The sequence below is a fragment of the Aotus nancymaae genome, unplaced genomic scaffold (genome assembly GCF_030222135.1).
Source record: "Aotus nancymaae isolate 86718 unplaced genomic scaffold, 86718_ANA_hifiasm-v0.15.2.pri h1tg000022l_1, whole genome shotgun sequence".
In the NCBI taxonomy this organism is placed as follows: Eukaryota; Metazoa; Chordata; class Mammalia; order Primates; family Aotidae; genus Aotus; species Aotus nancymaae.
The window spans coordinates 36,770,025-36,784,234 of NW_026988435.1; the positions used below are offsets into that span (position 1 = coordinate 36,770,025).

The 14,210-nt window shown below is 42.2% G+C and overlaps 2 protein-coding genes across 5 annotated transcripts in view; both read right to left on the bottom strand.

Annotated features, from left to right (window-relative positions):
* Window positions 1–9,863, bottom strand: part of DONSON (DNA replication fork stabilization factor DONSON) — a 28,843-nt gene extending 18,980 nt beyond the window's left edge. For all 3 annotated transcript variants that reach the window (XM_012446178.3, XM_012446172.3, XM_012446161.3), the window contains exons 1-9: window positions 9,552–9,863; window positions 8,757–8,834; window positions 7,178–7,381; window positions 5,189–5,367; window positions 4,425–4,603; window positions 3,434–3,515; window positions 3,217–3,321; window positions 2,565–2,763; window positions 706–918 (exon numbers count right to left, since the gene is read on the bottom strand). In XM_012446178.3, coding sequence (XP_012301601.2) covers window positions 706–918; window positions 2,565–2,763; window positions 3,217–3,321; window positions 3,434–3,515; window positions 4,425–4,603; window positions 5,189–5,367; window positions 7,178–7,381; window positions 8,757–8,834; window positions 9,552–9,863 — 1,551 coding nt within the window. The remainder of the gene's footprint in view (window positions 1–705; window positions 919–2,564; window positions 2,764–3,216; window positions 3,322–3,433; window positions 3,516–4,424; window positions 4,604–5,188; window positions 5,368–7,177; window positions 7,382–8,756; window positions 8,835–9,551) is intronic.
* A 692-nt stretch (window positions 9,864–10,555) lies between these two features.
* CRYZL1 (crystallin zeta like 1) overlaps window positions 10,556–14,210 on the bottom strand; it is a 53,529-nt gene continuing 49,874 nt past the window's right edge. For both annotated transcript variants that reach the window (XM_021669430.2, XM_021669429.2), the window contains 2 exons: window positions 12,386–12,431; window positions 10,556–11,141 (listed from right to left, as the gene is read on the bottom strand). In XM_021669430.2, the coding sequence (XP_021525105.1) occupies window positions 11,042–11,141; window positions 12,386–12,431 (146 nt within the window). In that variant the 3' untranslated portion in view covers window positions 10,556–11,041. The remainder of the gene's footprint in view (window positions 11,142–12,385; window positions 12,432–14,210) is intronic.

The following is a 14,210-nucleotide window of genomic DNA, read 5'->3' on the forward strand; positions in this document are numbered from 1 at the left end:
GTCTAGCCAACTGAGATGCATGAGACAATTTTAAAGGTCTTAACTCTAAAAATCCTTATATTCAAAATCAAAGGCAAATATGGTTAAATACCTATAGTGAATCATGTTTCCTTAAAACTATAAAGGAATCGGGTACTACTGAGTTTTGGATCCAAGAGGACAATGAAAATAAAATTTACCGTTCTGGGAATAGGAAGTTCCTTAGTCACTGTTAAAATTGTACTTGGACTGACGCCAGGCACCTTGGCTCAAACCTATAATCCCAACACTTTGGGAGGCCAAGGTGGCAGATCACCTGTAGTCAGAAGTTCAAGACCAGCCTGGCCAACATGGTGAACCTCCCCCCTCATCTCTACTAAAAATACAAAAAATAGCTGGATATGGTGGCACATGCCTGTAATCCCAGCTACATGGGAGGCTGAGGCGGGAGAACTGCTTGAACCCAGGTGGCTGAGGTTGCAGTGAGCCAAGATCGGGCCGCTGCACTCCAGCCTGGGCAACAGAGCAAGACTCTGTCTCAAAAAAGAAAAATTTTGTACTTGGACTCAATTCATGAAAGTTAATTCAACAACTTATGGACATTATTCCTTCCTCTAGTAATTCATAATTGATTTAAGTAAGTGACTCAGCATAAATGACTCACTTCCCTCCAGCTAGTTTGAGGAAACTATAACTAAAACAGTCTGTTCATAGATGTCTACTTACCGTATTAAGTACTTTGTCCACTGGCAGGCAGATGTTAAATATAGCAGTTGGTTCATGTGGATATAGTAGTGCAGAGAAAGACCCACTCTGTGAAGATCTGAGCAGCATTGTCAGTGAATGCAGGCAATGAGGCATGATAGGACCTGTAATCTCCAAACTAAATTGGTCTCTGTATCCAGAAAGAGCTTGTGTCTTCACATTTACACTTCGTGCCTTCATGAAAATTTAAAGAAAAGGAAAATGATGATCATCTTTCAACTTTTTTTCTAGCTAAAAATGTGTTTAATACGTTTCCATTTGGGGTTTCCTCTCTTTAACCGTTATGGAACAGAAGTATTTCCCAAGACATCAAAACAATGTTACGCGAGTAAAAATACTTGGCAAATTTTCAGCATCCTCTCCATATTATGAGATTTTTCAGTTGAAGTATATTCCAGAGAATATCATTTTTTCATATACTATTTTATCTGATTAGTAATACACTATCAATGCAGACTACTGGAAAAACAAAAATTAAAAATCCATTCAATTCTATTGCTAACATTTAGCATGTACTTTGTATTTACATGTATAATTTGACTTATGTATGCCCCAGTTTTTGAGATCTGCTATAATTTAACATAACATTCTTGGCCATGTCCTTTCACTAGTAAAATGAAAATGGAATCAAGCAACTATTTCTTAAGTGGCAAAAAAGGAAATTAACACCAAAATGCTTTTGTTCCCAATCACTTTATTGCCAACTGTTACTTTTATTCAGCAAGAAAATTTTTGGCCAGGCATGGTGGCTCATGCCTGTACTCCCAGCACTTTGGGAGGCCAAAGCAGGAGGATCGCTTGAGCCCAGGAGTTCTAGACCAGCCTGAGTAACACCATGAGACCCCATCTCTACAAAAACTTAAAAGTTACGACAGGCGTGGTGTGTCAAGCCTGTAATCCCAGCACTTTGGGAGGCCAAGGTGGGTGGATCACTTGAGGTCAAAAGTTCAATACCAACCTGGCCAAAATGGTGAAACCTCATCTCTATTAAAAATACAAAAAAACAATTAGCCAGGCATGGTGGTGTGCGCCTGTAATCCCAGCTACTCGGGAGGCTGAGGCAGGAGAATCACTTGAACCCAGGAGGCGGAGGCTGCAGTGTGCCGAGATCACGCCACTGCACTCCAGCCTGGGTGACAAGAGTGAAAAAAAAAATTAGCAGGGCATAGTGGTAAGCACCTGTGGTCCCAGCTACTTGAGAGGCTGAGGTGGGTGGATCACTTGAGGTCAGGAGTTGGAGACCAGCCTGGTCAACATGGTGAAACCCCATCTCTACTAAAAATACAAAAAAATTAGCTGGGTGTGGTGGCGCCTGCCTGTAATCCCAGCTATTCAGGAGGGTGAGGCAGGAAAATCCCTTGAACCTGGGAGTCAGAGGTTGCAGTGAGTTGAGATCGCACCACTGCACTCCAGCCTGCTGACAGAGCGAGACTCCCTCTCCAAAAACAAACAAACAAGAAAAAACAAAACAAAAAGCTGGGTGTGGTGTGTGCCTGTAATCCCAGCAACTCAGAAGGTTGAGGCATGGCACAAGAATCATTTGAACAGGGGAAGCAGAGGTTGCAATGAGCTGAGATTACCCCACTGCATTCTATCTAGCTGGGATAGCAGAGCAAGACTCCATTAAAAATATATATATATTTCATATAATTTATATATTTTCACATAATTTCTTTGATGTAACTGTCTTAATGGGAGGAAAGCAAAAGCAAAATATGTACCAAGTAAAAATGCTAGAAGTTTTTTTTTTAATCAAGAATTTATCCTATCAAACAAAGTAAAGTACTTCTTAAAAGCTAGGTTATGGAGATTTTTATTACCTTAAGCATTTGCATTGTGGCACCTCGGAAAGCAACAGGGGATAAGAGGGTTGGAGGAAGTCCTGCCTGTGGACCTGAGGTAGCAACTAAACTCTTACAGTTGATCAAAAAATTGAGCAATGTAAAGGTGTTGATTCCTTTCACCAACACAACAGACTCAGGTCTGTGATCCATTTGTACTTCATGTTTCTCTTTACGACTGAAGATGACAATCAAGGAAATTGCAAAAGCAAATCCCACCTACTGTGGAAAGCAGTTATCTCAATTCTGAATCACCTGAGACCCCTTTTCTCCATAATGAAATAGAAATGCTCTTGCTATCTCTCTTTACTCAATCATTAAGGCATATATTTCAATCAAAATATTAACAATCTAAATTTGCTACAAACTGACACCTAAACATAATTTCTTCTCTAGTCAAAACACACCTATTCTCCCACAATCACAATTGAATGTTTTGATTAAAAAAGGTTCATAGTTCACCATTTATTGATACTCAGGGGCTTGTTATTAAATATTACAATGGAAAGTTAGTTTTAATATAATCTGAAGATAATTTAAGATTATAGTCATATAAAACTGCCAACGTTAAACTTCTCACTAACGTCATTCAATGAAAATTAATTCTAGTTAACAGCAACTGAAAGGATACAGCTTGATAGAAAGTATGTCTGGCTTTTTAATTTCATCTTGCACTCCCATCTCTTCCAGCCAGGAAAAACTTTCCTCTTCGTCCTCATCACTGATGGCTTGCTCCCTAGGAAATTGCTGTAGTTAGAGTCTCTATTTCACAAAGCTGATCCTGTACAAATCTATTTCATGGGTCTGTAAGTCACTGGATGACATAAAAAGTTATTTTAATCACATACTCCCCATATCCCAAGCTTGTTCCAGATGCTGTCTCCTTTTTATGGCCACTTTCTTTTATTAAAGGCAGAGAAAATTCAATACCTACATGAGGAAAAAAAAATGTAACTGAGTTTTCATTAAAAGTATTTAACAGGCATGCTGTACTTTTCGAGTGTACAAAATATGAAATGTGAGTTTTTACAAATGATCTATTAAGGCAGTAGTTTTCAAGCTTTCTTGACACAGTATATACACACATAAAAACATATCTCCTTGAAAGAGGTTTGGGAAACAACACATACATGTGATACTCTTTCATAAATTATATTGTATTCTAGTTCACTTTTTGAAAAAGTACTGATTGGGTCCACTAAATAGATTTCATGATCCACTAATGGGTTGACTCAGTTTGAAAATTATGTTATTAAAGGAGTAGCTGGTACTATAGAAGAATTTCTAGAAGAGTGTATATAGTGACTATCTGACCCAGTATGTGTTTTATTTTAGAGATCAGAGAAGGGAAAACTATGTATAAGGAACAGTTTAAATCAGGGGTCCCCAATCCCAGGACTGTGGATTGGTACTGGTCTGTGGCCTGTTAGAAACCGGTCTGCACAGCAGGAGGTGAGTGACTGGCGGTGGATCATTACTGCCTGAGTTCCACCTCCTGTCACATCAGTGGTCGAATTAGATTCTCACAGGGGTGCGAACCCTATTCTGTGCATGTGAGACATCTAGGTTGTGCATTCCTTAGGAGAATGACGGTCTGATGTGGAACAGTTTCATCCTGACACCATCCTCCCCCCACCCATGAAACTGGTCCCTAGTGCCAAAAAGTTTGGGGACTGCTAGATCAAATAATTGCAGGGGGGGAGGAGGGGAACCAGAAATAAATCACGTTTCTTAGTGTTGCTAACCAACTGGTAAAAGGCATTTTAAATTTAAATAGATTTTAGGTTAAAATAGGTTTACTATATACTACAGTATCCTTATTTTAAACCTAAACTTTACCTTCATTTCTCATAGCTTCTCTTAAACCTCGAGTTGTAGGAGATATAAGAGCTGTGATTAACTCATTTCCAGCTAATCCTGCTGCTCGGAACAGGACAGTAAACTGATAGGTACAAACGTAGAAATATGGGCAAAGTTTTGTCTTCAGCAGATTATATAGAGAAGTAAAGCTCACAGACCTATGAAGTAAAAAAATTTTCTTTAGGTATTATTAAACATTTAATGCAATGTTTATAATTTAATTCTGTATAATTTAGTTTGAGACCTGTTTTAAAACACAACACAAATATTTTAGATACTGGTTTGAATTTTTGTGGTTACATATTACTTAGCTTTAAAGGACTGAAAATGGTTATAGGGACTTGCTGATGATTTCTCAATACTTTAACTAACAGTGTATACGACTGAAACAGTTATTTTTTCTTTAAACAACATTTAATTGAGAATTGCTTCCTGACTTTCTCTAAGCCGCTGATAAGAAAGGGAGCAGACACTGACAAGAAATAGCATTAAAGAATCAGGTCTGTCTGTATATATTTAACAAACACTTATTTATATACATTCTACCACAACTGGGTAAAGAACGAATAGCAGCTTTAAAAAAAAAAGTAAACAGTTTAAATGTTAATAGGTTCAGATAAAATTCACAAGGACACAGATATCCTTCTGCCATTAATCTATCCAGTCACAAATATGATAAACAGAGAATACTGCTAAAATGAAAATTCCTATTGAATTACACAGGCTTTTCTTACTAATCTTACCAGTCACTCATTAAAACATGCTGCAGGGTTGCATCACTTGACCAAGGACTTGTCTTTCCAGTCATTTTTCTATCAGCTCCAATACGAGGGAACAGTGGTAGCCAAGACAAAGCAGGGTGGAGCCAATAGACAAGGCTCTGCTGGAAGGTACAACGGAGCTCAGTGGAGAGTTTGGGATCCTAAAATCCAGAGGTGACAGTGGGCAGTTTTTGCCCCTTGAGAAATATAGAATTTGATTAAAGATACACTGAATAGCTAAACACTTAGGTCTAAGAATCTTTATTGCTTACTATAGAAACGCTTTAGTAACTGTTACAGGAACTAAAACATAGTTTATCTTTATTTGGGCCAGATGTAATGTTAAACCATATTATCAGAGCATTTAAACACAGATGGGAACATGTGCCTGTCTCTACCACCCTTAAGGACAATGACTACCTATTTTATCATGAGGAGTAGGGGTGGGCATGTGTGTGTAGGTAACACTATGTCCAACCCTCTCTCCAAGATGCTGTTTTAAAAAGTCAGCAAACACTGATACAGCAAATCACAAATCACCCTAATCTATTTATTGAAAAGATGTATATACCAAGACCTCTTTCAGGATAATCCTTTTTAACCTAGTTTGAGATTGAGATTTAAAAAAAAAAAATTAAGACAGTCTCACTCTGTCACCAAGGCTAAAGTACAGTAGCGTAATCAGCTCATGCAGCCTTGACCTCCCAGGCTTAAATGATCCTCCCAACTCAGCCTCCCAAGTAGCTAGAACTACAGGCACCCACTGCCATGCTCAGCTAATTTTTTTTTTTTTGTAGAGATGGAGTCTCACTACATTGTTCAGGCTGGTCTCAAGTAATCCTCCCACCTCACCCTCCCAAAGTGCTGAGATTACAGGCGTGGGCTATTGTGCCCAGCTTCCTAGTTTGAGTTGATGCTTTAAAATAATCAAAATGTATTTCTCTAAAACCATTCTAGAACTCACAAACTCAGGCCGGGGGCGGTGGTTTATGCCTATAATCCCAGCACTTTGGGAGGCCGAGGTGGGTGGATCACGAGGTCAAGAGATCGAGGCCATCCTGGTCAACAAGGTGAAACCCCTTCTCTACTAAAAATACAAAAATTAGTTGGGCATGGTGGCGCACCCCTGTAGTCCCAGCTACTTGGGAGGCTGAGGCAGGAGAATTGCTTGAACCCAGGAGGCGGAGGTTGCGGTGAGCCGAGATCACGCCATCGCACTCCAGCCTGGGTAACAAGAGCGAAACTCCGTCTCAAAAAAAAAAAAGAACTCACAAACTCCACTAAATATATAAAAGACCATTACACAGATAAGAAAATCAGTAAACCCATCAGTCCTTGCACTCCCACCCAAATCCTTTTCATTTCTTTGTATTTCTTTCTCAAAAAGCTGTAGAGAAAGATAAACAATTATTGACTGCAACACTGATTAATTTGCAGGACAAGTCTCTAAATTTATGAGCTGTTACTCAATATGACTTAAAAAAAAAGAAAAGTACGGCCGGGCGCAGTGGCTCACGCCTGTAATCCCAGCACTTTGGGACGCCGAGGCGGGTGGATCACGAGGTCAAGAGATTGAGACCATCCTGGTCAACATGATGAAACCCCGTCTCTACTAAAAATACAAAAAATTAGCTGGGCATGGTGGCACGTGCCTGTAATCCCAGCTACTCAGGAGGCTGAGGCAGGAGAATTGCCTGAACCCAGGAGGCGGAGGCTGAGGTGAGCCGAGATTGCGCCATTGCACTCCAGCCTGTAACAAGAGCGAAACTCCATCTTAAAAAAAAAAAAAAAAAAAAAAAAATGAAAGCACCACAAGCACCATTTAGGAAAGACAGTATTTCCTAAGTCTTTGTATCTTTAAATGTCCAAAGAAAAACTTAATGGAAGGTAATATCTCTGCTATTTTGCAAAGGAGAACATTTCACACTTACTTTGTTATTTTAACACACAACTATTTTATTTCAGAATTACCTGTATACTTTTAGGCAATGTAACTTCTATTGCCCTACAATGCCGGACAAGACCTTGAGCCTCTTCCTGTGCTTTCAAATGATCTGCCCAGGTAAAGGGTTCAGAAGAGGTGAAAAGGAGTCGGGTTTTAATACTCCAGTCCACAGGTAACTCAGTACTTTTTGAGGATGGAATATCAGATTCGGAGAATGATACATGTGGAGTCTTTAGAAAACAAAGAATGCAAAAATTAGTCGAGTACCAAGAAAAAAATCTTTAATCTAAAGATTTTTATAAGCTAACATTATCGCTGAAAAGTCAAAATTATTTAAACTGTGTAACAACATGAAAAATATATTACACACTAAAAAAAAGCCTGAAAGGAGTCACACACTAAACTTTTAACAGTGGTTACCTGTGGGAAGCAGAAATTTGCTGCTTTGGCGGATGGGGGTGGAGGGCAGATTTTACTGTCTAGTCTATACAGTTCTTTATGGTAATATAGATGTTTGTATTAAAGTAGAAATATTCCAAGTGGTTAAACATTTTCGATCTTTAAGCCTCTGAAACTGCATCCAGGGCTAACAAAGTCCATATTTAAGAAACATTTCCTGACCTCAAATGTTTCTCCTCAACCTGTCTGCTGTCCTTTCAGGTCAATATTCCCCACAATACAAGGATTCTTTTTTTTTTTTTTTTTTTTTAAATTGAGACAGAGTCTCGCTGTGTCGCCTAGGCTGGAGTGCAGTGGTCCGATCTTGGCTCATTGCCAACCTCTGTTGCTTGGGTTCAAGCGATTCTGGTGCCTCAGCCTCCAGAGTAGCTAGGACTACAGGCGTGCACACCACTAAACCTGGCTAATTTTTTTGTATTTTTAGTAAAGATGGGGTTTCACCATGTTGGCCAGGCTGTTCTCAAACTTCTGATCTCAGGTGATCCATCTGCCTCGGCCTCCCAAAGTGTTGGGATTACAGGCATGAGCCACCGTGCCCAGACAAGGATTCTTTTATAACACAATAAACTATCAGAGAAGGGGGAACTATCTTTGACAGAACATAATAAGGTCACTTATTTACAAGAGAAACTGGGTCTTGTGAACTCTTCTAGACTGTTCCCATTAGAACAAACTGCATTTATCAAACTACACAGCACAACAGTAGTAGTTGGGGAATGGAAACGTGTGTGTGCGTGTGCGTGTTAGGGGAGGGGAGCAACGAGGTTCAGTGCTATGCCACAACCTGGGGAAGTGGGCCAGGACAGCTGGCTTTGAGTGATGAGCTGGAGAAGTCAACTGCCCAAAGAAGAATGTTAAAAACTGTTAGAGGGTAAAAAACTCCACGTCTATCAGGCCTATTTTAGCGCGGTACCTTTACAATTATCATCACTGTATCAAACCAACTCCTTTACCTTAGCTGATGCCGTATTTTCATCCCTGGTAGAGATGATCAAGCCTCTCTGTAAAACTACTTTCTAAGCAAAATGCTTCTGAGAAGTATAAATTTATTTTTAAAAATAGACTCAAATCCTAGCTAGGAAAAAAAAAGTTTATACAAACATTCTTGAATATACAAACATTCTAATGATATTTAAAAAGTATTACCTGGGGTAATTCAGTAACAGTTCTTTCAGGAAACTTCTCTTCCCATAGTACATTATTTTCTTGATTAGAATCTAAAAACTGAGGTTAAAAATGTCCTTTTAAAATGTAAAGGATGCTGAAGTTTGCGTTAAATATGTACGGAGCCTCACCTGGCATACACAGTTCTCAATAAATACAAGAGCACCCAACTCACAGGCACCCCATCCAAGCTATGAGTTTCACTTCAGTTTTGTGTCTGAACTTTAGTATCAAAATTGGGGGGAACAAGAGACGGTGTTTCACACCGAAAGATCCAAAAGCCTTAGGGTAAGACAAATGCCAGTGAATTCTGCCCCCACGAATCCTCAACATTCCCCAATCCCCAGAATAATGTGGAGTGCGTGAGAGGAGGGAGGCCCTGAATCACGGGGGAAGCAGGGCTTGTCACCTGCCCCATCCAACAGCGTCCTTAGAAGATGGGGGCTCTCAGGGTTTTTCAAGCTTTTTTCCAACTCACCTCTAAGTCCCCTCCAAGGGGCTCCGCGCTGCCCTCCGGCGCCCCTCACTTTCCTCGGGAACGCGTCCCGTGGGCATAGCCCGCAGCGGGGCAGCCAGGCGCGCGCTCTTCCCACAAACCCGGCCTTGGGGGAGTCACGGCTCCCAGCGCGGAGCACCCTAAGGCTACGGACGGCCGAAGTCTTCGCGCCCATTTCCTTGCCTCGAAGGCGAGGACTTTCCATCCCCGATTCACAGCTGGCTCAACCCACGAAAGACACGAAAGACAAGAGCCCGTCAGCGGCCAGCTCCAAGACTCACCCGGCCCGGCGCCTCCGGCTGGTCGCGGGCAGGCCCGTCAGGGGGCTCCGCGGCGACCTGCGGTCGGTTGTCCAGGCGGGCGAAGGGGTTCCTCCGGGCCGCTGCCGGGCCGCCGCCGCCTCTGCCCCCCGCGGCAGGGAAAGGGCGAAGGGGCAGCCCGGCCGCCAGGGCGGCTCGGCGGGCTGCCGGCTCCAGCAGCTCACGAGGCGGGGAGGCAGCAGCCCCACGGCTCCGGGCCCTTTTCCGTCGGATCCGCACTACCTCGGGCGGCTTTTGGAAGCCTGGTGAGTAGCCGGGCACGGAAAGGGCCATGACAAGCGGCGGCTGAGGACGGCTGGCCGCCCCGCAGAGACTTCCCGCGCGCGCCGGGCCCGCCCCCGACGTGGCGCCGCGCCGAGCTCCGGCCCCCGACGCGGCCCCGCCCCCACGGGTTCTTAGCAGAGCATGCGCGGCAACAGCCCGCGAGACCCGCTACGCAGCCGCGTGGCCGCCCCCACCCACTGGCCCAGCGGTGACCCTGCCCTGGCGTTCCTGCAGGGTCCTCGGCCAAAGTCCGGTCACCAGGTTCAGCGACGCTTCTGGAAAGCGTGCGATCCAGGGCGCCGATGTGTACTACCCCGGGGGCACCGAAATAGCTGAACTCTAAATAAGCCCGCAGCAGGGATGTGATCAGCCCGGGGTTTGGAGCTTGGATGAAAAGGGAACAAACTTGAGCTGCGGTGATGGGCTGCTGCTTCCAGAAACTTGAGAGAGGGCAGCGGCTACTGCTCTCAAGAGGCGAGGAGAGGGCACTAGGCCACCCTTCCTCAACTCCCAAATAGAGAACTCAGATAAGACCTCAGCACGCTTCCTGTACCAGCGCGGCCTCCCGACAACCCTCCCTTCCCGGTTCCCAGTGACTGGTCATCTCAGCCTTCCAGGCAGCTGCCACTGGCAAGTTAACGTGATCCTCTTCTTTGATCCTGGGGAAAGCCGGAGTGAATGAATATTTGACAACACAAAACTTAAGGGCTATGGGCTAGGTCCTTTAAGACTTCAAAATATACTCAAATTCTTAAATTATAACAGCAAAGACTTGTTAATGAAGGAAGGTGTTGAGAACGGAGCTGATACAAAATTAATACGTTATTTGGATAGTTTAGCAAAGGCCTGCAACAGCTTTATCAATAGAGTAGTGTGGCTTTTGCTGATAGCAGCGGTTTTCTTCATGGAAGGAATTTTATACCAGGGGCAAAATATATAGAAACAATGAAAAGGTTTTTAGAAAATTCTCTTAAGATGTTAATTAAAGAATTATCTTGATCATTTACACAACAATTTTTCAAATACTTTTCAATGTGTCAACTGAGCATCTTGTCTTAGCAGGGGAAACGTGCTTAAAAATGGAACTTGCTTTTATCTTCCTTGGATTTCTCAACAATTTCCAAAGAAAATTCTGGCTTCAAATACTGGAATATGTTCATCCAACTGAGGTCTGAGAAAGAAGAAAATTAAAACTGAACAACTTGCTTTTTTCTTCCTTGATTTTTCTGAACAGCTTCCATGGAAACTTTTGCCTCATACAGTGGAATGGGTTCATCCAACTGAGGTCTGAGAAAGAATGAAATTAGAAATGTCAGGTCTAGTTAAAGATGTAGAACAAACAGGATGGCATATGACAATTGCTAGTGCTTAAATCTATTAACTTTATTATTTATTTAATTTTTTGAGACAGAGTCTGGCTCTGTCACCCAGGCTGGAGTGAAGTGGCATGATCTCAGTTCATTGCAACCTCTGCCTCCCAGGTTCAAATGATTCTTATACTTCAGCCTCCTGAGTAGCTGGAATGACCCAGAGGCTGAAGTATGAGAATCAAGCTGATATAAAAATCAGCTAATTTTTATATTTTTAGTAGTGATGGGTTTCACCATGTTGGCCAGGCTAGTCTTGAACTCCTGGCTTCAAGTGATCCGACCACCTTGGCATCCCAAAGTGCTGGGATTACAGGTGTGAGCCACACTGAACCCAGCCTCAAATCTATTACTTTAAGTAATTCAAACAAATTTGTCCATTAGTGTTTCCAAGTTAAAAGTAGTTATTAAGAAAAAATATCTACTCCCTCTTTTTTTGGGGGGGGTGAGGGACAGAGCTTCACCCTTGTTGTCCAGGCTGGAATGTAATGGCATCTCGGCTCACTGCAACCTCCACCTCCTGGGTTCAAGCAATTCTCCTGCCTCAGCCTCCCTGGTAGCTAGGATTACAGGTGTCCACCACCATAGTCAGCTAATTTTTATATTTTTAGTAGAGACAGGGTTTTGCCATGTTGGCCAGGCTGGTCTCGAACTCCTGACCTCAGGTGATCCACCTGCTTCAGCCTCCCCAAGTGCTGGGATTATAGGCATGAGCCACCGTGCCTGGCTTACTCCCTCTTTTATAAGTGATAAACAGATTCAACTTTAAACAAATATACCATGCTTTTCTCTCCTTCAAGCTACTGGTTACTTCAAGTTGCTTTGGAAGGGGCAATGAGGAAAAGCAAAGGGTAAGGTACACTATGGAGTGGAGTGAGGAAAACTCACAAGCCACTTCTTTCTCTGGGAATACTTAGTGGTGTGCCACCAGATATATTTTGATAAGTATTAAAGTGCAGCTATTTATCTAAATGAAATATAAGGTCAGTGCAAAAGTAATTGCAGTTGCTTCAATGGCAAAAACTGCAATTATGTTTGCACCAACCTAATAATAAAATATGGAGGCAATAGATATATGGCGAGAGCTAAAACAAAATTGGAACTGCCTGCCTTGGCTCCTTGAAAATAGAAAACAAGAACAATGATTTGGTTACTTCAGCGTACCTGAAAACACCAGTTGATAACTTCTCCATCACATCTTTTAAGATACGTAGCTGGCAGGATTGTTAAGGTGGCAACATAAAGGAGAGAGAATTAAATAAAACCATTTAATAAGCAGAAGCTGCCAGGCAGGCCACTTGCTCTTTTTTCAAGTTTTGCACTCTCAAGAGATTCAAAATGTTAAGTTAGAGAAATTCTGTAGGCCGTCAAGTTTAGCTCTACAACAGGGAAATGATTTGAGAGCTGGTGGTGTAATAGAGCCTAAATTTCCAAGGACAAGTAACAAGAGCAGTAAGTCAAGCCTGGCGCTTAAGTGTTCACCACTATTATCCCAATGGATGGGAATGAAATAGTGTCTAGTTTTCATTTCTGTACTATGTATGGAATTTTTAGTTAAAAACAATTTTAGCACTTTTAAGTGTTAATTTTAATGTACATTTGTTCACTAGGCTGGTTGGTAAGAGGCTCAAAATTTGTTTGCAGAAGCCAGTAAACTATGTGTATGATATACACATAGCATCCATGAGAGATTGGTTCCAGGACCCCCATGAAGACCAAAATCTCCAGATACTCCAATTCCCCTACAGAAAATAGTGCACCAGCTTGGGCAACAATGCTCTCTACAAAAAATTTAAAAATTAGCCAGGCATGATGGCATGTGCCTGTACCCCAGCTACAGGGGAGGCTGCAGCAGGAGGATCCCTTGAGCACACAAGTTTGAGTTAGAGTGAGCTGGAATGAGCACTGCACTCCAGCCAGGGCAACAGAGCAAGACCCTGTCAAAAAAAAAAAAAAAAAAGAAGAAAAAAGAAAATGGTGTAGTATTTGCATATAACCTAGGCACATTTCCATTATACAATAAATCATCTCTATATTACTTATAAAACCTAATGCAATGTAAATACTATATAGATAGTGGTTATACTATATTTTATTTGTATTTTTTTAATTGTTGTATTATTACTTTTTCAGAGTTTTTTTTTTGAGATGGAGTCTTTCTCTGTCATCATGCTGAAGTGCAGTGGCGCTATCTCAGTCCACTGCAACCTCTACCTCCCAGGTTCAAGTGATTCCCCTGCCTCAGCCTCCCAAGTAGCTGGCACTACAGGTTTGCACCACCATACCCGGCTAATTTTTTTGTATTTTAGTAGAGATGGGTTCTCACCATGTTGGCCAGGATGGCCTTGATCTCCTAACCTTGTGATCTGCAACCTCTGCCTCCCAAAGTGCTGAGATTACAGGCATGAGCCACCGTGCCTGGCCTTTTTTTTTTTTTTTTTTTTTTTGAGACAGGTCTCCCTCTGTGGCCCAGGCTAGAGTGCAGTGGCATCATGATCATGGCTCACTGCAGCCTCAACTTTTCAGGCTCTAGTGACCCTCAGCCTCTCAAGTAGCTGGGACCACAGTGATTCACCACCACACGAGGTTAATCTATTTTTATTTTTGTATAGACAGGATCTCCCTATGTTGCCCAGGCTGGTCTCAAACTTCTGGGCTGAAGTCATCCTCCTGCCTCAGCCTCCCAAAGTGTTGGGATTACAGGTGTGAGCCACTGCCCCCAGCCTCCAAATATTTTTGAACTTCGATTGGTTGAATCCCTGGATGCGGAACCATTGGATACAGGCGGCTGACTGTGTAGCACTAAGAGAATCAGAAAATGATGTAAAAATCATAGAAAAAAAATCTACCTTGCTAATTTAATTGAAATTATAGTACTGGGATCAAGATTCTATTTAATTGCCAGTACTTCTGAATTATTTATGGCCAAGAATCACACAGTTGGAAGGAGATTCTATGTTAAATCACAAGCAGCAACTCAGCTTGTATG